The sequence below is a fragment of the Gorilla gorilla genome, chromosome 19 (assembly GCF_029281585.2).
Source record: "Gorilla gorilla gorilla isolate KB3781 chromosome 19, NHGRI_mGorGor1-v2.1_pri, whole genome shotgun sequence".
Taxonomy (NCBI): domain Eukaryota; kingdom Metazoa; phylum Chordata; class Mammalia; order Primates; family Hominidae; genus Gorilla; species Gorilla gorilla.
Window position 1 is genome coordinate 97,859,631 of NC_073243.2, and position 26,262 is coordinate 97,885,892.

General features: G+C 46.2%; 1 protein-coding gene across 5 annotated transcripts in view; it reads right to left on the reverse strand.

The window, feature by feature from the left end:
* The window catches only part of TRIO (trio Rho guanine nucleotide exchange factor), a 365,950-nt gene extending 341,249 nt beyond the window's left edge, over nt 1-24,701 (reverse strand). For 4 of the 5 annotated variants that reach the window (XM_031003167.3, XM_031003168.3, XM_055367589.2 and 1 more), the window contains exon 1: nt 24,530-24,701. In XM_031003167.3, coding sequence (XP_030859027.2) covers nt 24,530-24,686 — 157 coding nt within the window. In that variant the 5' untranslated portion in view covers nt 24,687-24,701. The remainder of the gene's footprint in view (nt 1-24,529) is intronic. The other variant, XM_031003166.3, reaches the window with a different exon arrangement.
* Nucleotides 24,702-26,262: the final 1,561 nt, after the last annotated feature.

Below are 26,262 nucleotides of genomic sequence, written 5' to 3' on the forward strand. Positions count from 1 at the left end.
AAGAGAAAAGTAAAAAAAAAAAAAAGGCAGTCTTATTGCCCATTAAAAAAGAATATAACGGAGTTGAACAAAAGTAGACCAGGATGTCTCAAATTTCCCTTTAATTCTGTCCAACACAAAGAACGAGAAACCTAAACCATGCATTCACCTCAAATAACCCAATTAAAAAGCAAAAATCAAACAGCAGTAGTCAAAAAACTAATCCCCTAAGTAGAGGCTCCATGTGCAAAGTCCAGATTGCAGGTAGGACAGTCGGCAAGGCCTCCCTGTTTCACAGCTCTCTTCCCAACCCGTGGACAAAGACTACGGTCTGCCGCCAGGAGCGGAATGCCAGATAGACCTTGGGTTTCTCGGTGACACTTCCAAAGACACATTTGCACTTCAACACTTTTTCCAAAAAGCAAGCTGAAACATGTATTGGTAATTAAAATGAGAAGATGGCCACATAGATGGACATATAGTAACAAAAACTGAAATGTTTAAACCACAAATGATAGTATAACTCACAAACCATGGCACTCACCAAGTCAAAGAAGTCAAATAAAGCTAGACCAACTGAATGCTAGCTAAGAAAGGGCGGAACTCAGAATCAGAAGAAACAGGAAGAAGACATGCACCACAAACACAGCACTAGAAAACAGCACCCAGAGCCATACAAGTCATTCTGCTGCAGACAAACAATAAATTGCACATCAATCCTCCTGAAAATCAAGTACAGTACAAGGAGAAATGAACCGATTTATATCAGGCTGTGTAAGTCTCATTCTGTTGGCCAATAGCCAGATCCACTTGGGAATCTCCTATTTTAAAAATATGAGTAATGTACTTGTAGAGAGCCTATTTAGTTCACCTACGTGGGACCTCCCTATTTGGGGGATTTCAGGGTAAACTTCTTCAAGTGAATGTCTTGCATTAGGCTGTGTGAACAGCACATAAAACTCAGTCATGAATTAAACACGTGGCATATCCAGTTCTCACGGATGATAAGGTCCATGAAATCAGTGAGAGCATTTCACTGATTTCAGGATGACACACTTGAGTGTGAGGCTGTGAGTGTTTACACCTGTGAACACCGCCATTTTTCACAGCTATTCTGGCTTCTCTTCCAATTGTTCTAGAAACTTTTCCAGGGATCCTGCCAGAAATTAGTAACATTCTTAAGGGTACTAATTTCAGACACATGTGAAGAACTAGCTTGTAAACCCCATCTTAGCTTCTTCCCTTCCTGATTTGCTATGGCTTAAATACCTCCTCAGTATCACACAATTATCAGATGATTCTGATATACAGATTAAAAAGCACAATTTAAAAAAAGAGATTTAAGTCAATCTCTACTAAGTAAGAAATGAATGTTCAGTATTTAGGTAAAGCAAGGGTACTTGTTCCACTGGTGGTGGGTCGGGGGGACTAGTGAATGCTGCCAGTAACAGCCCTTCATGGTGCATCCACCCAGAACCACGCTCCTCTTCAAGGGCACCAAGAGCTCCTTAGAGGCCCTTGCCCAGCCTCTGACTCACACCTATCCCCAGATCTTAGTCCATGTGGCCTGCAAGCTTTCTCTTCATAATGTCTGGGGCAAGTCTCAGTTTTTCCAAGGCAGGCCCCAGAAATCAGCATTTTCTAGTACTAGTATTATCCCAAGCCCTAGCGACAGGGTTAAGATTTAAACGATGGGTATCTTTTCTTAAAATACTTTTTCTTTAACAAGACTGTTTTTGGAATCCTGCTTTATAGAAACAATCTGACCCATTTATGAAAAACTGGGTTGGCCTCATATTGACGTGTGTGATTTCAAACAGCCCTGCAGCCTGCTTTCAGGTTCGTGTAAATAAAGTTTTGACGTTGGGGAGAAGTCCTAAAAATGGAAGTGAAGTATGGAAATGGGGAGACAGGGCAAGACCTGGAACATTCTTAACGGGCTCATGGAACATACTTCTGTAAAAATATACCCAAGAACTTAGCAAATCTTACCAATGCCATCTTCCCCCCAGAGTTACTGTTCCACAGCCTAATCATTAGGAAACAGAAATCAACTCATTAACACATAATAGAAACACCAGAGGCAACTAGATCTTAAATCTCAAAGGAAACCTGATAATGGATGCTTCTTCACCCTCCATTGACTGATCAAACCCAGTGATCGGTCAGAAAATATTAATTAGGGTCCACGGGGAGCCTGGTCAATCTAGAGACTGAGGAATTGTGCAGAAGACATAAGCCCAAGAATGGGCGCTTGAGGACTAATTATTGACAGTGAACAGCAGTTAGATCCACAGCAGCCAAGTGAACACAGCCCAACAAACAGGGGTAGCTGCTTTTGCTGAGACCTCCCTTCTCCACTGCTGCCTATGCCCATATTCCACAGACACGCACACCTCATCCATAAGAATCTACAGTCTCCCTTTCTCCTTTTTCCTCTCTCATGAATTTCTACTGGAGAGGACATTACACCATAAAATGGCCCAGGCTCTGGCCCAGTTTTGCTGGCTCAATAGTTACCACGTCCCACCAGCCTCCTGAGACAGACAGGGAAACCGGCCACTGGACTTGGGGATGCAGCAAGCGCTTCTTCTTGCTTTTGGCGAACACTTACTAAGCACTGACTATGTGCTGAGCACTCGGGGCATAGGGATAAGTAGGAGTTAACCTCAACATGAATGCGGCTCGGAAAAGAAAATGTCAAGAAGAAATCACATGACACCAGGGCAACCGAGCCAAAACAATTTTTAAGTAATAATATACCACAATTTAGAAAAAGGGATTAAATTACCCCGAAATTAAGAAGCATCACACTTATTTGCTAAGCCAAATTTATTAAGATCACCATAAAATGCAAATTTTAAATTAGACAAAACTGTGCTTAAAGGGGATTGGGATCAAGCAGTAAGAGAATTAAGTGTCAACAGACCCCACTAAGTGACGGGACGCCTGAGAGACAGGAAGGGGACATGCAGAAGAAGACAGGCTCAGAGCCAGGGCCTTGGGGCAGAAAAGAAGGGGGTGCCCCCAAGGCACAGCTTACCCCCAGCTGAAGTCTGTAGTGAGGTGCTAATGCAGAATCCAACAGACTCTCCACCGGGAGCATCCCCCTAAATTCCTGCCCCAGAAATCAGACTCATCTCTAACTGCCTCCAGCACAGTTCAGCAATGGGCAATGGCCATGAGTGACACCGTCACTCTTAAGTGGTCAAAGAAGAATGAGAAACAAGAGAAATGCAGGAGAAAGGAAGAAATGAGAAAAAGACGAGCTAAAACAGAATGATAAGGAGTCCATTTACAGAAGAAAGGCATTCATTCACTCAGCAGGTCTGGATGCAGTCCATCTGGGCCTAGCGGCCACCTACCATCCCAGGATGGTTGGCGTTCCTACCTCTGGAGGCTGGGAAACCCAGACCCACAAGGCTAAGAATGACACCACCGGTGTAGAGTTCACTGTGCAGGAGGGCACCTGGGATCCAGGGGCCTTTGTGAAAATGCTTACTTCTGGGCAAATGCAGCTCTGTCTGCGAAGGGCTACATCCCTTCCCAAGGAAAGGCTGAGAATGACCTCAGGATGAGTCACTCTCCTAAACAAAGGAAAGTCCCTTTGAAGGGTCCACAGAGACACAGAACCTCAGAAAGACAGACAGAGGGTCAACAGGAAGAATAAAATAAAAATACAGCTGCACTATTCACAACAGCAAAGACATGAAGTCAACCCACGTGCCCACCAATGGTAGACTGGATAAAGAAAAGGTGGTACATAGACACCATGGAATACTACGCATCGATTAAAAAAGAATGAAATCATGTCTTTTGCAGGAACATGGATGGAACTGGAGGCCATAATCTTAATTAACACAGGAACAGAAAACCAAATACTGCATGTTCTCGCTTGTAAGTGGGAGCTAACGTTAAGGACGCATGGACGTAAATACAGGAACACTAGACACTGTGGACTACCAGAGGGTGAGGGTGTGGGTTTAAAAACTACGCATCAGGTACTATGCTCGCTACCTGGGTGACGGGATCCATATTCCAAACCTTAGCATCAAGCAATATTCTCACATAACAAATCTGCTCGTATATCCCCTGTATCTAAAATAAAAGTTGAAATAAAATAAAAATAAAAGTAGAGCTACTGGGAAGGCTTAAAGGGGCAACATGGGTAGGGGGACAGCTTTGATCCATTTGATTTCCCTGAGAGTGCCCTTCCTTCCTTTGTTGAGAGAGAGCAGCTCCACAGCCACTGTGCACCCAAGGACCACCTGGCAAGGGCCATCTGTTCTGTGGCCTGTGCCTGTTCCAGACCCAGGGTTCCCAGGGGCCTTACATGCCATCAGTGTTTGTAAAGTAACTAAACAGGCAAAATGACAGCAACACTTCAGGGCATGGGGCCTATATGTGAAGAGCTGAATTGGACTTAGACATGCAGATACTCCAATGATGAAATTCCTCTGGCAAGAGTAACTGACAAGGCAATACTGCAAGGAAAAGACAATCATAATGACATCAGGGGGTCAGGTGACAGGAACAAAATTTTGACCAAAGGTAAAAGTTTACATTTCCCTACTAATGAGAAATAAGATCATAGAGAACTACTTACTCTTTAAATCCAGTACATTGAGAGGCCATTGTTTAAATCTGCCTGAAGCAATCTCAGGAAAACAAGATCCTGAGCTTGGCACAACAGAGCCTTTGTGCCCTCAATGAAAATCGGATTCTTGTACAAATACTACCATCAGTCTCACCTCACTACCATGACATGTGGCTTTACGGAACCAAACAGCCTCTCCTGAAGCCATGCAATTCAATACCCAGGTAATCTGATTCCAATTTATTTAAGCTGGAGCTAGCCCATTCTGCTGCAGGACAGTTACCAGGAGGTTGAGCCAACCTTGTCTTGTAGTATGACATGCTCATCAAGGAAATTATAGCTTATTTCCACACTATTTCCCTCACTCCTGTAATGGCTCTAAGCCCTTCTGATAAGACTGTTTTTCAGATGCTTTCTGATATAATTACCTAGCAGTTTTATAAAAAATTTTCTAGCATTGACACAGAAGTGTCAAAGAATTTAAGTCATGTGAATGCGTCATCATGAGGTAAAAATTGCTATATCCAACAGGGTCAGGCTCACAACTGACCTCTCTGTCCCACTGCTGAGTGGCATCAGAAACCCCCATTAGTATAAGCAGTGTAGGCTAGTAAAAAAGGAGTCAAAGAAAGTGCTCACTACTATGAATGTCTGGATTCAGTTAAAACACACATTCACACAAGAGTAACTCAGGAATTATCTGGAGATCGGAAAACTTACTTAATTTCCTACTATATGACACATAAGAAATGAGGCTCATGAAAATGTATGGAGAGCCTATTTAAGATTCCTGAATACTTCAAGCATGTGGGAATAAAACCATATGAAATAGTTGTGTTAATATATGTCTAACTACAAATACTTTAAAAATAAGGTAAGCTTTATTAGATTTTTAAATTACACTCACAGGATTATGATTTTGTTAATTTGAAATGTTTTAGGTACATATCTACTCTGGTCATCTACAACAATGTGCATGTGTGAATGTGCCAGAATCCCAATCAGGATGCAGCTCCCTGCAAGAGGCAATAGTTGTCCTTAATGAAGGATACAATCTTTTAAGACTTACACATCAGACCCAGGCTAGAATAGAGAGACAGAAAAAATTTCAAAGAAGTCTCCTTTTAGAAAATACCCTTTAGTTGGCCAGGCCTGGTGGCTCACACCTATAATCCCAGCACTTTGAGAAGATGAGGCAGGTGGTTCGAGACCAGCCTGGCCAACATGGTGAAACCCCGTCTCTACTAAAAATACAAAATTTACCCCATAGAATACTATGCAGCCATAAAAAAGAATGAGTTCATTTCCTTTTCAGGGACATGGATGAAGTGGGAAGCCATCATTCTTGGCAAACTAACACAGGAACAGAAAACCAAACACCACATGTTCTCACTTATAAGTAAGAGTTGAACAATGAGAAGATATGGGCACAGGGAGGGGAACAACACACACCGGACCAGGGCCTGTCCAGGGATGGGGGGCAAAGGGAGGGAGGGCATAAGGACTAATACCTAATGCATGCAGGGCTTAAAACCTAGACGATGAGTTGACAGGTGTAGCAAACCACCACGGCATGTGTATACCTATGTTACAAACCTGCATGTTCTGCACATGTATCCCAGAACTTAGAGTAAAATTTAAAAAATAAAAAAACAAACAAACAAAAAACAAAAATTAGCCAGGCATGGTGGTGCACACCTGTACTCCCAGCTACTCAGGAGGCTGAGGCGGGAGAATCACTTGAACCTGGGAGGTGGAGGCTGCAGTGAGCCAAGATCGTGCCACTGCATGCCAGCCTGGGCAAGAGAGAGAGACACTGTCTCAAAAGAGAAGAAAAAAAAAAGAAAATACCCTTTATGTGGGTGATGACATATAAAAACACCTTGGAAGTGATTATGCTGCCTGAATCTACATGATCATATAATACTTGCAAACAGAACTGCACTTGCAAAGGAATACGATTATCATCAAGCCAGGATATAAAAATGATCCCTGACCACTGCTATCAAAATAATAAGGAAGACAGGCTTATTATTCTATATATCCAGGGAACTGAGGGGAAAAGTAACAAATTATACAAGCAAAGTTAAGGAAGCCACTCCTAAAATGCTTTCACATACCACACTGTGTATGTGGCATATCTAATACCCATTTTAGATCTTACTCAATATGAACTCTGCCATTTTTATAGGTAAAAGAACAAAGTAAAAACTGATACCTTCAATGTTCTCAAGTGTCAGAACAAAGAATATGGGCTAGAAGAGTGTTAAATTACAAGCCATCTGTTCTGATAATTTGCGACATGATTTCTCTAATCTCCTTCAACACTACACAACATCTCTATGGCAACACAGTGACTTCAAATGAGAGTTTGAAGGGCCAATTGTGCCTTCAGTATGTTCACAGAGCAGGAAGCTCCTCCACGAGCCAGGATCTTCTCCTTCACGGAGCACATCCTCATCATAAAGGGACTGCATTCATTTTCTCCACTCTCTCCAGATATATGAATGGAATGATTCTGCAACTGCACTTACACCTTACTCCAAATTGGCCATGGTTCCATAACCCACAACTAATACTGTGCCTTGGCATAACTCGGTGGTTCCTAACCCTAGCGGTGCGTCGAAATTCCCAGTAGAGACCAGGCACGGCGGTTCACACCTGGAATCCCAGCACTTCAGGAGGCCAAGACAGGCAGATGGCTGGAGTCCAGGAGGCTGAGACCTGCCTGGCCTCCATGGCAAGACCCCATTTGTACAAAAAACTAGCCAGGCATAGTGGTATGCACCTGCAATCCCAGCTACTCAGGAGGCTAAGGTGGGTGGATCGCCTGAGCCCAGAAGGTGAAGGCTGCAGTAAGCCATAATCACGCCACTGAACTCTAGCCTGGGTGACAGAGTGAGACGCTGTCTCAAAACAAACTACAAGTAGAGTTTTTTCAAAATACATATTCTAGGGGCCTAATCTATTATCACTAAATCAGAATCTCTAGGGATTCTGTATTTTTAAAGAAAACTTTCCAGGTAATTATGCTAAAATCTGAGTTAAGGAACCACAGGCATAAATCACAACAAGCATCTACTGCACTTGTACCTGGGGACTGCTCTGTGCCGGCACTGGGGTCAGAGGTCCCAGCAACTCAAACTCACAAGTGAAGGAACAATTATAACCCAAAGGAACCAGTCCAGAATCCAGTTCTCACAAAGTGCCATGCCAACACCAATGGGCCTCAAGAGGCTGGGACAGGATGGTCAAGTGCAGTTTTCCAAAGGAAAGGATGTTTGAGCTGAGTTAGGAAGGGAAACCAGGAAGAGGAGGGAACAGCAAACACAAAGAGGTACAGGTACAAGAGCACAAGACACACAGGCCAACAGGGGCAAGAAGTCCAAGTTTCCCAGGAGGTCCACCCAGCTACAAAGGACAGGCTGATCTGCAACTAAGAAATGTGTGTTTGAGCCAGGCGTGATAGCTCACACCTGTAATCCCAGCACTTTGGGAGGCCAAGGTGTATCACTGGAGGTCAGGAGTTCAAGACCAGCCTGGCCAACATGGTGAAACCCCATCTCTACAAAAATACAAAAATTAGCTGGGTGTGGTGGCGCATGCCTGTAATCCCAGTTACAAGGAGACTAAGGCAGGAGAATCGCTTGAACCCAGGAGGCAGAAGACAGAGTGAGTGAAAATCACACCGCTGCACTCCAGCCTGGGCGACAGAGTGAGATTCCATCTCAAAAAAAATAATAAATGTACGTTTGGGCATCACATGTGGCCTTGGTTACAAAGTGCCATCCTAGACCATGCAAACAAAAAGAGGAGCTTCAGTGGGAGAAAGGGACGAGTCGGGAAGGAGATGTGAGAATAATTCTGCACTGGTCTTCAGCAAATTCCTCACCTGTAACACAAGTAAAATAGGCTGTGTACCAGTAAATGTGTGATAAATGGGAGCTAACACATGATGTCTTTTTAAGAGCATCTCAAATCTCATTTTCACCTTGAGGGCAATTTCAATTAGGTAGACTTGAGCTAGTTGATCATCTTTTATAATTTTAATTTCTACATTATTCCCCAGCACATTTTTAAAAGAGGCCAAAAGAGAGAATCTGCCTAATCATCTTGCCTCTTTAGACTATCAACTCCCACTGGACAGAGTATTATTTTCGTCTTCTCCAGCTGTATGGCACCTGGCATGTTGACGTTGCTCAAGGGATAAACAGCTCATTCATTACACAGTGTCATGTATATTAAATAATGTCCATAACGTCCTTTGAAGATGAAAACCACTTCAAGCGCTAAGTAATTCTGAGCTAGGCATTTGAAACTGGGAAACAAAGATGACAGTCCAAACATCATGAAAAGGTCACCCCCCGGTGGGAGGCACTGCACTAAGAGACTCTTGTTCTGACAGACTTCTGGTCCTTTTGCAGGCATTCTACCCAGCAGACCAACCCCAACCTGCTCTACGTGTTCTTAATGTATATAACTGGCGAGAAGGTTTCAAAACACCACAAAGAACAACAGTCCTTAGAGGCTCATTTCTTTCAGGGACTGTGCCCAAAATAAATTTCAAAACCACACAAATTCTTCTTTCTGCGATGTCTCTTTTTTAATTGAGTTGGAATACTCTGTATGAAGTGTCAACTCAATTCTAAAACAGGCACAATGAAAATTATTGCAACAGAGCATATGCGCTTTTATGCAAATTAATGCCGTTTCTGTTTTAGAGTCTAACAACATACTCTATGTCTCGGTCTATATGCTGGTGAGCAGAGGTGACTCCAATATTCAAGAATATAAAGCTCGGCCGGACGCGGTGGCTCACGCCTGTAATCCCAGCACTTTGGGAGGCCGAGGCGGGCAGATCAGGAAGTCAAGAGATGGAGACCATCCTGGCAAACATGGTAAAACCCTGTCTCTACTAAAAATACAAAAATAAATGAGCTGGGTGTGGTGGCGCATGCCTGTAATCCCAGCTACTCGGGAGGCTGAGGCAGGAGTATCGCTCAGGAGATGGAGGTTGCAGTGAGCCGAGGTCGTGCCACTGCACTCCAGCCTGGCGATAGAGCAAGACTCCATCTCAAAAAAAAGAAAAAAGAAAAAGAAATATAAAGCTCACACTAGCAGAAAAACAATGACACCGATTTTTAATGTTAATATCATTTTCAGGAGAAGCATAGCAGAAAGTTGCCTCTCCCTTCAACTTTCCCAGAATGTTTAAAAAACAATAAAAGCTAAAGCATCATCAGTTTCCACTTTTTCAGCTATGCTCTTCACTATCTCAAAAGACACCACCAGGACTGAAACAATCTACAAGGAAGCAAAGTCTCTCTCTCTCTCTTTTTTTTTTTTTTTTTTTTTGTCTGCGATTTCCTGAAAAGTTAACCCAGGTTTTTCCACAAAATTTCCAAATATGCCATCAAATCACAACTGAAACCTGGTCAAATCTTATCCACAATCCCCTCCTTCAAATAGAGGTGATTTCACTTTTTCTAACACCAAAAAAAGGGAGAGGGGGAGTGGGAGTAGAAAAAACTGAGTCAAATTCCTCCATGAGAGACGCACGTCAGAGTAGGAGACACCAGCACAGGCGGATTCCACCTCCGGCAAAACCCACTGTGCGCATGGTAACCTTGTCCCTATAGCCACCTGAGCTGGGGCAAGTTAAAAAACCTCTCTGAGTTCCATTTCCTCAGGTATAATGTTATCACTGCCTACTTTGTAAGGGGTAGGAAAATTAAGTGGCTTATACATAGTAAACACTCAATAACTGAAGCTATTTCAAAATCTGAAATGTATCACAAATTTAGCCATGACTTTTTGTTCTTTATTTTTATTTATTTATTTAAGAGACAGGGTGTCATCGCTCTGTTGCCCAGGCTAGAGTGCAGTAGCACAATCATGGCTCACTACAGCCTCAAACTCCTGGGCTCAAGCAATCCTCCCACCTCAGCCTCTTGAACAGCTGGGACTACAGGTGCACGCCACCAAGCCCAGCGAATTTTAAATTTTTGGTAGATATTGAATCTCACTATGTTCCCCAGGCTGGTCTCAAACTGCTGGGCTCAAGAGATTCTCCCACCTTGGCCTCCCAAAATGCTGGGATTACAGGCAGAAATCACCGTTTCCAGCCTCATCACTATCTAATTCCAAAACATCTCCATTAGCTCAAAAACTTTCCCCAGAATGTTTGACCTATTAGCAGTCATTCTCACTACCCCTAGTCATGACTTTTTACTCCCAGATTTTTTTTTTCTTTTTGAGGCGAAGTCTCACTCTGCCGCCAGGCTGTAATGCAGTGGCGTGATCTCAGTTCACTGCACCCTCTGCCTCCCGGGTTCAAGTGCTTCTTCTGCCTCAGCCTCTCCAGTAGCTGGGACTACAGGCGTGCACCACCACGCTCAGCTAATTTTCGTATTGTTAGTAGAGACAGGGTTTCACCATGTTGGCCAGGATGGTCTCGATCTCTTGACCTCGTGATCCGCATGCTTCGGGCTCCTAAAGTGCTGGGATTACAGGTGTGAGCCACAGCGCCCGGCCTATTCCCAGTTTTCTAATATCAAAAGCCCTTCTCCATTAAAATATTAATAAGCAAATTATGATTTTTTTCTTGCTAAAATGTGTAATCATAGAAAGGGTTGCTAGAAATACAGAGGCCAAATTTTCCAGAACACAATCTAACAAGCATGAGGATGTTTATGGGCAGTACAGAACATAATATATGAAACTGAGACTGTCTCCCCAAGTCAGGGACATAATATCCATGTCATCATTTAATGTAGAAAAACACAGAACAGGCTGGGTGCAGTGGCTCATGTGTATAATCTCAAACCTTTGGGAGATTGAGGCAGGTGGATCGCTTGAGCCCAGGAGTTGCAGACCAGCCTGGGCAACATGGCGAAACCCCATCTCTACAAAAAAAGATACAAAAATTAGCTGGGTGTGGTGGCACATGCTCAAAGTCTCAGCTACTTAGGAGACTGAGGCAGGATCATTTGAGCCCAGAAGGTGGAGGCTGCAGTGAGCCGAGATCATACCACTGCACTGCAGCCTGTGCAAGAACAAGACCCTGTCTCGAAAGAAAGAGAGAAAGAGAGAGACAGGGAGAGAGAGGGAGACAGGGAGAGAGAGGAAGACAGGGAGAGAGAGGAAGACAGGGAGAGAGAGGGAGACACAGGCAGGGAGGCAGGGAGGGGGAGAGAGAGAGAAAGAGAGAGAGAGACAAAGAGAGAGAAAAGAAAAATACAGAACAGCAAATGAAATCCTAAGATCTCACCCACCATTCCATGATTTCTGGGACTGAGTGCACATAAACTCAGTTCCCAGAAATCCTGCACTGAGGCAGAAACATAGCTGCTTTGAATTTACTGCAGGTGGTTTCTGGGAAGAAATATTTAGTCAATGAAGGGCAGTAAGCAACAGTCTTTCAAGTCATGACTCATAGCTTACTCCAACACATGAACTCAGCTTCTTCTCCTCCTTGTAGAATGTACTGGATCCCTGAGAAAGGTCCGCTCGACCCATCCTCCTCTACACACCCATTCTCACTGGCTCAACACTTTCCTTTTTATTTCTTCTCTTTGGCAATTTGTACGTTGAGATGAAGATGACAAACTGTTTTTCCCACAACAGGTGTCCTTTTTATAAACTGTATGAAATTAATCTCCCTTTCTTTTCTGGCGACTCCTGATTTTTCAATTTTGTGCTCCGACATCACCAGAAAGTAAGCTGTTGATGGAGTCTGGCAGCTCTTTTCTTAAACATGCCCCTGGGGAACTGCAGAGCATTACTTCATCTGTTTTGTTTGGATGACTAACTGACAAGGCACTGAGCTGAACAGAAGCTGACCACTAACTGCTGATTTGAACAGTTTAAACTCGGGGGTGGAGGTTCATTTATCACCGTGGTGTTGGTTAGCATTCTCAAATTACTTTCTGCATATTCTAGGATTGAGTGAATAAGTAAAGATACGGAGGATAAAAGGAGCCAGGTTTTTCACTGTCAGAGAAGGGAATTACAAATACGGAAGAGGAAAGACTAAAATGCACCCTGTGGTACTGTATTGGAATTGGACACACTGAGTCTAAACATATGGTTTTTATCACCGAGAGGTGCAGAAAGAGATCTCAATCACGTGTGCATATGTGTAATTAATGTCTATGTGTATGCGTACATACACACACATACACACATACACTTCTTAGCTCTGTCTACTGAGAGGCCCTAAAAGCAATGACAACTCTGTAGCAATGAGCACGCTTAGTGCCTAGATCGTGTTTCTAAATACCATTCACTACTAAAATGAACCATTTCTCCAAGGGCTCCTTGGAGAAATGGCTGATCCCAGCCCTGGGGCAAGGGAAGCACAAGGTGCACCTGGAACAGTTTATTGTGCCAGAAAGTAAGAAAGTGCTCCAAAAAAATGATGGAGACAGGTCACAAAAGATAAAAGAGCCAGGATGAAGGGGCTCCCACTAGCCAAATCTTAGATAATTAGAGCACCAAACTAAGTGACAGCAAAGGATCATAGCTCATTGCATAAAACAGGAACTTCTGAGGCCATACTTATATAAATAAATAAGTGGAAGATAAGGAAAGTTCTTCCTTACAGTACAAAGTCAACTAAATACAAAAGGAATTACAAAGTTAGAAAAAAAATCAACATTTCGCAACCATCATATTAATAACTGATTCAGGTGAAGATCATCAATGGATGCTACAACTAGCAAACGAAAGAAGGGAGAGGAACAGCCTCAGATTATCTCCCCACAAAATGCTAACTAATGACAAAGGGACAAATAGGGTGGAGAGACCTGCAAGTCATCACCTGAACCAAGTGATCAAAGTGCTCATCACCACAGTGGGACAGTGGATATCACATGTTCCCAGACACGATGCTCCAAAAAGGACGCAGCCCTTCTGCCAAAAATGCACAGCCTGAATTTAGTCATGAGAATCAGGCAACCCAAACTGGGAGGTAGTCTTTAAAATAACCACCCTGTAATCGTCAAAACTATCAGGGTAACAAGGGAGACAGGCTGAGGAGATGTTCCAAATTCAAGGAAACCGAAGAGATACAACAAACTAAATGTAACATGGTCCTGAATGAGATCCTGGACCATAATTTTTTTAACTGCCAAAAAGGACAATCCTGAGACAATTGGTAAAAAGGTGTTAAAGTTAGTGATTTAGATCATGATATCGTATCAAAACTAATTTCCTGATTATGATCACTATGTAAGAGCATGTCCTCACTCTTAGAAAATATGCACTGAACCATTTAGAGGTAAGGGACATCATCATATTTGTAACCTACTCTCAAATGGTTCAGAAACAAGATAACATGTAAATTAGCTATATCCAGAAAGAGAAGCAGAGGAAGACAAAGCAGAAGTGGTGAAATACTTACAACTGGGGATCTGAAGCTGTTCTTGCTTCTTTGAGCATGATGAGTTCTGCCTTCTCAAAGTAAGTTTACCCCCCGCCCCCGAAATAACTTTAGATGTAATCCACAATTAATACATGGACCAAATAAATGACCAAAAACTACACAGCAAAATCACAATTCAACTAAGTTAATTCGGACCTGAGCTTTGTATCACCTTTATTAGTTTAAAATAAAAGATATACTACAATAGCAGGTCAAAAGCAACCCAGGGTCTTAAAAGGCCAATCCTTTTAATCCTAGAAATCTTCAAACGGAAAGAATTACATAAAAATGTAAAAGCTTGAAAGTTTTAGAAACTCCTAGGGGCAAACTAGGAGGAAGTGACTTGTAAATGTTTAGAGCACAATCTACCTTCTGATTATACAGTGTCTGCCTTCAAGAGACCAGCATTTCAATCATCCTGACTGAAATATTAAAACTCCAAAGTAAACGTGGAGTCACACAGAAAAACAGAGCATATTCCCAGTGTGGAAATGATGCTCGAAAACAACAGCTCAGAAGTTTTATGTGGGCATGAACCTGAGCAAGCATCCCATAAAATCATGCCATTGACTGTGAGGGGACCACATGAGGTGTGGCTGATGAGAACGCAACCTACACACAGAACAGCCTAGGACACGTGCCTGAGACAGTGGGAAGGAAATGACCTTGCTTCCCCCGACTAAATATCATCTACGTGCACATTTTGATGAAAAACAGCAAAAAAATGAGTGGCTGCAACGAAACAGCTATATATAGCAAAACCAGGAGTGACCACAACGATTTTATAAAACCAACCCCAAAAAAGCAGCTCAGTGGTGCCCTCCTGCCCCTCTCACTCCCCAGCCCTGTTCCTTTCCTAAGTTAGAAAGGAAGCCCTGGTAGTGTTCTAATGTGTCACACACAGCAAGGGCTGGGAAACCTCCCTCCCTGGCCAGCCTCTCCCCGCCCTTCCCGTACTCCCCACCCCCACATTAACGGCCAGAGATTTCCTATCCAACACTTGAGTCCAAGTCCAGACAGCCAAGAAAACAGAGGGCCAAGATTTCAATCAGGATTTCTCCCCAGACTGCGAGCCGGGGGAGCCTGTAAAACTCAACAGAGCCAACATGCCTCCACTGGAAAGCTGGGACTGCTAGGGTTATTTACGTAAAAGGTAACATCAGTTTTAATTAGGTGAGAAGAGGAAAGGCACAGAAACTAAATTACAGGGCCCAAACCAACATGAGAAAAATACTTGCTATAGCCTGGAATCTTTCACTCAAGTTTTATTTGGTGTGAGACTTGTAAATTATAGCTTTGATCCTTAACACACGAGTATACACAAATTCAATTCTCGGGATTTTAAAATGAAAATCCAGGAGGCTGTGGGATGCTGTATAGAGAAGGGGTCATGTCTACTCTCTCCTTCCACGAGAGAGGGAAGGGGCATGGAGGGGGCTTTGTAATCTGCCAGCCCTGGGCTTAAATTCCAATTCAGGCCCTCACAAACAGAGTCAAATGGGGCAGGCAGGTCGCTTGCCCTACCAGAAGCAGACATCCTCATCCACAACCCAGGAATGGCATCCACCTGCTGAAGGAGGGGGAGCTGCTTCTATCCAAGGAAAAGTATATAAAACACTCTGCACAGTGCCTGGCAAAGTACAGGCCCTCGGATGGTAAAACCAGTGGTGGCAACACAGAGATAACAGTGAAGAGGAAGATTTTACCAGGTTTTCTTAGAGAACAGGATGGGACTTACAGCTTTGGGAGAAAAAGAAATAAACACAGTATCTTAAATCTCATCCTATGACATTGCAAGCAGGTTACTACTTTGCAGATGTGCTTATTTTACTTTCCTATGGAGCACAATTCCAAAGGTGCTATCTCATCCCGTGTGACAGGGGTCCTGGCCTCTCTTGCTGCTCCCTGGCAGCTGCTGTTAAAGATTTAGAGGATAGCAAGGGTGTGGCAAGCATGGCCAGGGGCAGGCTGTTGCAAGGCTGCCATCCTACTTTCCAAAGCCTCCACTGTCCACTCTGCAGGTTACCACCGAAAATCTGTGTGATTCCACCTCAGTCTTGCATGCCTTTCAAAGGCTTCCAGCTCTTTGGTTCACTGGACAGCTTCCGTCTTACAAACAGGCTGAACCTTATGAGAATTCAGACTCCAGCAGAGTTGAGGCTGGCCCTAATAAACAATACCCAAAGGCCTAACAATGAATCCTGCAAATTCTGCAATTAAATATTGGAAAAGTAATATGTATACCAACCAACTAACAAAATTTACCTACTAACAACATTCTGGCACTAAATGACTCTACAGTGAAGCCCCTGCCATGAAGAGCTGCTCTCCTATGGGCAACCCATCAGGATGCACTGATCTGAATTGGCACGTGAGTAAAAGGTACAGCCTGAAACCATCAAATTAGCACCCGTTCTCCAGGCTCCTGGACCCAAGACATATTAGGGTAAGTGCAACAAAATTTAGATGAAGGTGAAGTGACTCTTAAAAAGCGTGAAATACGGGTGCAGTGGCTCACGCCTGTAATCCCAGCACTTTGGGAGCCCAAGATGGGTGGATCACGAGGTCAGGAGCTCAAGACCAGCCTGGCCAAGATGGTGAAACCCCGTCTCTACTAAAAATACAAAAAAATTAGCTGGGCACGGTGGCGGGCGCCTGTAATCCCAGCTACTTGGGAGGCTAAGGCAGAGAACTGCTTGAACCCAGGAGGCAGAGGTTGCAGTGAGCCAAGATTCCGCCATTGCACTCCAGCCTGGGTGACAGAGCGAGACTCCATCTCAAAACAAACAAACAAACAAACAAAAAAACTGAAATACATCCTGCCCCCGTGTGATCTGGGTTTGTTTTGTTTTGTTTTTCAAGCTAGTAATGCTCCCTTGCATGCCAGCTTTCATCACTCTGGTACTGAAAAGGGCAGTGAACGCTGGGAAGAATTTCTCATAATCATGAATTTAAATTTTTTAAAAAGCTACCTACAAATAAGAAATCTATTTGTTTACTATTAGACTAATGAGGGATTTATTCCAGTTATTTAGATGTCAAAATATTGGGCAATTTAAACTTTAGATATTTTATTGTGTGAAGCTAGTTAGGTGGAAATATTTATAACACTCCAGTCAAAGCACTGTTTTTCAATATTTGTGTGGTTCAGCTTCAGGATAAAAAATAGAGGAATTGTAGCTCTCGGTCCTTATCATTTAAAACTTAAACTACTAAAGTTATCTAAAAAACAACAGAATTTTTATGCTATTCCTGCAGGCCCTGGCATATCTGTCATGCAGAAGAAGGATGAACTTAAAAAGTAAACACAAATAAGAAAATGCAAAACTTTCAGAATGCAAATGCCACAGAGTGCCCTCTCACAGGTATCAGTGGCATCCTTCAATGGCAGCAGCAAAAAAGAATCATTGTGAACTTGAAAAAGCGGATGGGTCAATGCAAGAGGAAGCAAAGCAAAGTGAATAAACAATGGACATCAATTTATACACACACTGTTTTGGCCAACATCTTAACGACTTCTCATATGCACATCATTTTCAAATCACAATCTAAACATTTTGCCTGAAAGTATTCATGTCATTTATACATGTCACTTCATATATACTAGGAAACACGAGTTCTTTGAAAATAGATTTCAAGTATTAGTCTCCAATATATTCATTCACTCTTGCATTGAAACCACCTATTCCACAGAAATCCAAAGAGGGGTATTTTATGACTTTCCAAGAGATATACCTACATACATACACACACACACACACACACACAATGAAAAAACAGGCACCAACAAACCCCATTTAAAAATATTTTAGGATTATACGTGTAAATTTGAACTGTGTTTTTCTCAAGTTCATGCATAGTTTTATGGTTATGAGTCTTAAAAGTAGGTGGGGCTAACACTTCATAAATTCATTTATAAATTGTCAATACCGTGAAATAGGTAGCTGTCAATTATATACAAGAATGCCTAAGAACAGAGCGCAAATGACCTCCTATAGTTACTCATGTAGGAACGAAGCCCTCCAGATGAAACTAAACTTCTTCTTTCGCACCAGGAACTGTGAGGCGCTGAAGATCATCCTGCATGGGCCACTTGTCATCTTCGATCTGGACAGCAGCACAAATCACAGGAGTGGGAAATTTTGAAGCAGCAAAAATGGTAACTGTCTATAGCTAAAGATTATTGTCTTTTAAGTCAGATTTGACTTATACACCAAATGGATTTCCAAATTAACACGTATTACAGAATCCCAGGAAAGAATCTTTATTTCCCCCTATCTATCTTTACCATTACCCTAGATCACCCCCAGGCAATTATAAGAAGCTAGGTCCTACATAGCAAAGTATGAACACAAGTATTACTATCTTTCAAATCGATATAAAATCTTTCCAAATTAACTCAATTTTGTTCAAGTTTACTTAGAGAATAATTACTTATATGAGCTTTGGCTTTTGTTGGTATCATTGGTTCTATCTGCATTTCCTCGATTACGAGTGAGGCTGAATATGTATTTTTTGGCCATTCATACTTCTTTTAATTGTTTGCCTATTTTCTTTCTAGATAATGTCTTGTCTTAATTGATTTGAGGGAGCCCTTTACTAATTACATATATATAATCCTTTGATTTGTAATAGTTTTTCTCCCAGTTTATTATTGGCCTTTTTTTAATGTCACATTTTAAAATAACATATACAGTTAAACGGCGTGTGTGTGTTGTGTGCATGTGTGTAAAGGTCTGTGAATTTTAACACATGTAACTGCCACAACCAGAATACAAATCAGTTCCCCATCCTTCACCTGCCTCCTGCCCCCTTGTAGCCATACTCCCCCACCCCCTAACTCCTGGCAATCAATGCCCATCTGTTTTCTGTCACTACGGTTCTGTCTTTTTGCCAGTGTCATATAAAGGAACTCATACAGCATGCAGCATTTTGAGACTGTCTTCTTTCACTCAACATTAATGGAATGGCTGTACTATAGTTTGTGATCTATTCACACCTACATAGTTTCAATGCTAACAACAACAGACAAACAGCAAGGGGCCCCTTGGCATTCCCTGCAGTAAGCCAGTAATGGAGCAGCACCAGCTCCCCCTCCTTTCAGGAAAGGGGTCCACAGAGCGGCCAGGACAAATCTGCTGCCACTCACTGAAACCCCTCCCCAAGAAAAACCTCCTGCAATTCATCCCTGTCCATAGCAGGGCTACAGACTGTGAGAAAACAAGCCTGATCAACTCACGTGGACACCACAAAGTCAAAGTACCCTAGACCTAGAATCCAGTCTTTGTGTTGAGTAAGTTTTCATGAAAGCTTTCTCTGTCAGTGTAACTGCTAAAATGCACTCATTGATGACAAAGCCCAAATAGGAAGATGCCTCCAAAACACCAGCTCTAGACTACTCTACAATCCTCCCCCATCAGACAAGAGTAGACGTGTGGCTAATTAAAAGAGCCAGTAATCTAAAACTCAAGTATGTTCATCACTAAAATGAGGTTTTACATGTCCACAGCCCCTCTGCCATCAAATGGCACAGGGAGAAATCTCAGAGGTCAATGCCCTCTGCCCCCCGCTCGTAGCCTCACTCTGGTTTGCTCTCTCTTTCCCCACATACAACCTTTCCCGGGGGGCAGGTGATTAGTAATTTGGGTTTCAAGGGGCTTCCTTATGTGGAGAGGGGACAGAAAAGAGGAAATTAAGGTAACAACACAACTATTCAGTAAGCAAATTAAGTGTTTCCATGAGTGAATGAGAAGCGAAAATGAGTGTTTATGCACTTGTAACCATTAAACTTGAGAGCAAGATTCCCCTTAAGCAAGATTCCCCCTAAGCAAGACTGTCTGCACAGAAGGCTCAGTAACATCAAAAAGCTGGGAGTCCTCACTGGACAGTCTAGCCAGATATCTCTCTTTGAGATTTACGAACTAGCAGGGAGCTGGGCACCTTGGCAGTGAGAGCAAAGTCCTGTTCTGCGGGCACAGGGGGAGGAGACCAGGGGTCCAGCAGGAAGCCAGCAGCACATGCAGGGCCCCGCAAGCCTCTGACCACTCCTCTATGCTCCCTTCCCCTCAGTTCAGAGGCACAGCAATAGGAATTCCCAGAACAGCTCCCGCTGAGTAACAGCAGCCAGAATTCCTAAGTGCAAGGGTCACTGGGAAGTCTCCCTGTTCATTCCCTCTCCCAGTGGCCCACTGAACAGCGCGTCAGCAGAACCGGAATAGGATGAAGAGAACCCTGTGGCTGCACATCGAACCTGCTTACCCCTTGCTCCAGCTGGGGACCCAGCCTGGTCCCTGCAGCCCATTAATTAAAATGAGGCTGAGAAGATTCAAAAGACAGCATCTCCATCCACCAGGCCAACCACACCATCACCCTTGTCAGTTTGGCCAAGTCTATGCAGCTGAGTACTTCGAGGAAATGGAAGGACGAGGTCAGAGCACGCACTTTCCACCAGAATACACTGGGATTCTCCCGCAAATCCAAGTCTTCACTGTCCAGGGAGTCGCTACTATTTCCTGCCAGTGGCGCTGTTAAAATTTTGTCAAGACAATGCACTTAAGGAAATAAAAGCCAATTCATCATAGAACTGAGGAGGAATGGGGGGCAGGGTGTTATCACTGCTTTTTGTAGTAAAACACAGCTCATCCCTATCAATATCAGTGAGTTTACTAGGCAGTAAAGTGTGGCTATTGATTAAGAATTAGACTTTTCTCTGGAATTCTGCCAAGGTTATGAGATAAAATTTTATTTTCTCGATAGTCAAGTAAATAAACTTAAAGTAAATGTTGAATACAGCTGACTTAGATTATGACAGCTTCAAACACATCTTTCACCTGCAGTTCAGAACAAATCTCAAATTTATCGTAACATTTAAAAGGTCAAAAAAGGCCACTGAAATTATATATTTTTAGGGTACATTTAGGAAACATATTTAACATGTTTCATGCTTCATTTTGAACACCACCACTGACTTCATTTAAATCTGGTTAATCATTTAAATGGTGGAAATGGCTTCTTTAAATTTTCATTTGAATCTTAAATAGTTAAATTGCGAAGGGAAAAAATACAATATCCCACATCAATATGTCGGTTTACAAGGTCTCAATGAAAAGCTTCTTTCAATGATGACTTTACTGCACTTCTTTGATTCCTCGAAAGTCACTTACAGGAATTTTAGAAATCTCCTTGCTTTCCTCTAAAACTGACTGTGCCACCTAAAAAGGAGAAACCAACATTCACTATCAAATTACATTTCCTTCAGTTTCTGTTTTTGAAATATCGAGGGTAACAAGGACCCACTTTGTAATACAATCATTATTGGTGCTCACAAGGACCAAAGCTGCCAGCCTTCTCAATACCAACAGAAGTAGCACAGCCCGCCCCAGGCCAACTACCTAAGCGGCATTCAAGGCATAAATATGAAGAAAATCTTCTCTCGATACTCCACAAGGAAACCGTCATATCAAAATATATAAAAGTATGTGTGCTTCTCCCTAATAGACTTGATTTTCTTCACCTGTTCCCTGGAAAGACAGGGGCTGCAGGAGGAGTCCAGAGTAAGATTTAATAATGAAAGAAACCAAGCACGACAGGACGTGATGCTTCAGAATAACCACAAACCTTTATTCTCCAGATATTCATTTAACGCCAACCTAAAGCGTGCCAGGCAGGTTAAAAATACGGCATTTATGTAAGCACCTCCACCACACACACACGCTCTCGCAAGGTTAAATAGGGAGCTCTGAAAGAATGATTTATTGCCACGAGAAAAGAGCCCCAAAATAGATTGGCAATAAAAATGATTGGTCCCAGTGGGGTTGAGAACTAATGTAAGCAACGTCCTGGCTATGAGAAGCGACCAGGAAAGAGCACCAGGGACCAGGGCCCTGACTCTAACTCTACCCAAGTTCCACTCTGGGGGGCAAGTCATGAAACCTCCCTAAGGCTGATTCCTCATCTGTAAAACAAAATTAAAACAAGACTAGCTCATTTTTGTGGTGTCTTTTTTTTTCTTTTTGCTCTTGCATTGAAATTGGTTTTGCTGTGCTGAGCTCTGTACAAAGGAGAAAAGTGAAGTTCGAAATTCACTAACCCCTGCAGAAAATCTCTTACTGCTCTTTAACACACAAGCACCAGGACTTGACTCACATTATTACAACTCAATCCACTTGAACACTAATTGGCCTGCCTGCTTCATGCCAGGTCTATAAATAGGTGATCAAAACGATCGTCAAAATGAATAGGGAGTGCCAGGGTCCTGAGCAGAGAACGGAATGACAGCAAACGAAATGAGACCTTGGGTGAGGTGAACCCTGGGTGGACGCTCAGCAGAGGAGAAGGGCACCAGGACTCTGGAGCCCTGAACTACCCAAAGAAAAGCAGAGAACAATGATTAGGCACTGAGGGCTCAGAGAAAGCCAGAGTCCGCAGGGAAAGGGGAACAGCCCCAAGGTCATCTCCCGGACCCCTCTCCGGGGCAGCAGTCCTGTCCCCTGAGCCCAACTCCAAACCCTGCCAGGTGACAGCACCTGGGGGGGGGGGGGAGCACAGGCCTAAGCAAAGCCAAGAGCAGACGACAACTCCTGGAGAGAGCCACGCCGACAGGCAGCAAATCTTCGGTGTCTTTTAGGGAGGGCTCTTAGCAGCAGCAAAAGTGATTTTTGTACTATGCATAATAGAGATGTAAAAAAGCCTGGTCTCACAAACACCAAAAAATCCATCTCCAACGCAGAAGAGCCTTTCTAACAGAGAGGAGCTGAATTCTGCACAGAATCTATTATTCTGTGACAGGTGGTAGAGAGAAAGCTAGACTTAGCTTCAGGGCATGAAGGGAATACGTCCCAGTTCTGCTATTAAGAGGTAAGACGGGGCTGCTCTGTCTGGCCAGTCGCACCAAAAAAAAAAAAAAGGGTGGGGGGTAGCTTTCTTTAGAAGGAGCTCATGTTTTCCTAAACCTTTGCTTTCTGCAGGCACTTCTCAAGGAGAGTGAGCACTGCGGAGTAGATTAACCCCAAGCTAACACTGGACAGTCGGCTGTGTCACTCCCAGCCACAACCAATCTGCTAAAATGAATCAAAAATAACCCCGCCTAGCAAAGATCAAGACAACCAAGAGAAGACAGTACTAAACCAGGTATCTACCAGCACTGCTAACTTCTGCCTCTCACCATCACCATCGCCCTCCCGCTGCAATTGCTCCTCGTGACCCGGATTGGGGAACTGATCTCACCGAATCTGGGGAGGTGATTTTCAAAGAGGCCACGGAAAAGCGTGAACCGCCGACCTCCCGCGCGTCCCCCAACGCAGGGCCGCTCCCCCGGCCCGTCGGTGTACCCAGCCCGGCCGTCCTCCCCGAGGCCGCCACCAGCACCCCTGCCCGCCTCTCCAGGCCCGGACCTGGCCCGCCCTCCTCCGCTCTCCAACGCGGAGTCTGCATCCTCCCTGCCCCGTGCCCGGCCCGCTAAGGACTGCGCTCTGGGCTGCGGGCCCCGAGGCCGCCGCCGCCGCCGCCGCCGCCTCCTCCTGCTGCTGCTCAGCCGACGCGCGAGCAGACCGGACTGGGCGCGGGGACGCGGGACGCGGGGACGCGGGCCCGGCTCGCGCGGGATCTGGGCCGGAGCGGGAGGAGGCGCCGCCGCTGGGGTACCGGGGACGCCCTGTCACGCCCCCTGCGCAGCAAACCCGGTGCCCCTCCCGCGGACCGGTCGCCACCCGCGCCTCTCCCGCGGCCACCCCCTCTGCGCCGGGGTGGACTCGGGGCCACCTGGCACTGCCTCCACCTCCACGCCACCCACACAGTGCCCCGCGAGCCCCAGCCCCGCGCCGCCCCCCCGGGGCCACGTTCCCAGCTGACCCTCCCGGGTCGTCCCCGGAGACAATGGCTCACCGCGCCTCCCGGTCCTCAGAGCTTCAGCTCGGCTACCGTCCCCACTCCCTGGGCAGTGAGTGCCGTGACTGCCCCGTTTCACAGAAGTGTAGACCAAGGCCGGGGAGATGACAGGCTAGAGGGCCAAGCAAAGAAACCCGGCTGCTAATGGGGTCGAGGAGGGTCCAGGTACAAATCAGCCAGAGACAGGCACAGATCAAAGACCAATTTCCCGTCCCGGACCGGCCCCGGCTCAGTCCGCTCGGCCTCCGGGGTAAGAGCCTCCGCCCACGCCATCTCCGCCGCCGCCTCCTCGGTCCTCCAGCGAAAGAGACAAAGAGCCGGCGCCCCAACCCGCGACGCCGCGGCTGCCGGGAGCGGCAGACCGGGGGATTCTGCCCTAAAACGAGGGGCGGGCGCAGGGAAGGCGAGGTGGTGGCATTCGGGCCAAGCTGCCGCGCGCCCGGCTGCGCGGGCAGCGGGACACGCGGATGTGGGGCGGGCAGCCCCGGCGCATGGAAGCAGTGGTCCCAGGCGAGAGCGTGCGGGCCCCGACGGACGGACGGGCGGGCACCAGCGCGCGGTGGCCGGAGCTCGGCAGCTCCGCGGCGGGTCGGCCGAGCGCTTGGGGCAGCGCCGCTGGGCGGGCCGGCCGCAGTTGCACTCACCGGATCGGAAGAAGGCCGCGATGTCGGCCAGGTCCTTGGCCGCCTCCTCTGCCCCCTCGCCGGCACCGCCCCCGCAGCCCGAGCCAGCCGCGCTGGCCGCCGCGGCGGGGCCGGAGGACGCGGCGGGGGCGGCGGCGCCGCCGCTGCTGCCGCTCATGGCTGCGGCGGCGCCCGCGGCCGCGCCCGCCTCGGGCCCCGCGCCCCTAGCGCCGCGTGCCGCCCGCTCCGCGCCGGACCTGGCGGCGCCGAGCACCCAGCTGCCCGCGCCCGGCGCGCGGACGCAGAGCCCCGGGGCGGCGGGGGGCGGCGGCGGCGGCTCGGCCCAAGGAGCGCGCCCACATAGACGAGGACTCCGCCCGGTAGCCGCGAGCTGGCCGAGGGGCGGAGGCGCGGAGCCACGGCCTCCCGGGCGCCGGCCGGAACGCGGGCAGCAGCACGCGCCTCCCGGACACGCAGTCGCGAGGGCGGGGGCCCGTGGCCGGCGAGAGCTCCGGGATCACGGGCGCCGGCGGCTGCCGCGAGCCTCCATCTTGATTTCAATGGGGAAGGAAGGAGGGGGGAGGGGGAAATCACGGCCGAGGGAACCCGGGTGAAAGGAAAAGGGAGAACAGGGAACGGAGAGGAAGGAAAAAAAAGAGGGGCTTCGGTAATTTCCGGCGAACTTCGTCGAGGGCCGAGCCTGGGCTCGGCGGTGGGCGGAGCCTGGGGCGAGGGGCGGGGCCGCGTTGGGTGGCTGGGCTCCCGCAGGGCCGGCGGGGAGGCTGCAGGAACGTTCGGTTTGGTTCGGCCTGCTTCCCCGGGGCAGCTCCAAGCCTTGGAAGGCGCAGGAAAGCTCTGACCAGCCGGGGCGGACCTTCCCAGGTCCGGCATTGCGCCCCCAACCGGGGCGCTGGCTCCTGCACCGGTGCGCGGTCCCCTGAGCGCCGAGGCGTTTCGTCGTCTAGCCCGCAAGGCGGGGTGACGCGGGCCGGGGCGGGTGCCTCCCTAGTGGGCTCAGCGCTGGCCCTGGCTCGGGGAGGGGGCTTCTTAATAGTTGTTGAGTGAACAGAGAGGGCCCGAAAACAGGTTATCTGCTCCAGTCCCGGAGGCCACGGTACTCCTAAGGGTACAAAGCTCTCCTGTAAAATGGGATTCCTCGCGGTGTATCCCCATCTCCCAGGGGACTTTCGGCTGCTGAACCTCGGGTTCACGGCTCCTCAGTCCTTACTCCGCCAGAATGAATGGGGAAGATGACGGGGTCTGGGGAGGCCAAAAGAAATGTTCCTTCGCGGAAGATCCGTGTCAAATCAGCACTGGACGAATATTCTAGTTCAAAACGCCTATGCCCCGGCTACGAGGACAGTGAAAGGATCCAGTGCCGGGGGAAACAGGCAGAAGCAAGAGAGATGAAAAACAACTGGGTGATGAAACCACCACACGAGTATACTGGAAATAGACAAATGTAAATGGTGGATGGTGGCCATCAAATCTTCACTGCTGGAGTGGAGGTTACAGCCAGGAAGAGGCTAGAGTGATCCTTGTGGTACAGGGTTAGAGTTGGAGACATCGGTATGGACTCATGTTTGGGGTCTACATCTATATTATATATTCATAATGTATATAATGGGTCTGTACAGAGATTTGTAGATAAAGGGTAGTACACATACTTGTATCTCTTTGCTTTGTCAGCTGAGTGGGCCTAGACACAACACTCTGTAGCAACGAATACACCTAGCGCTCTGATCTTGCGTCTA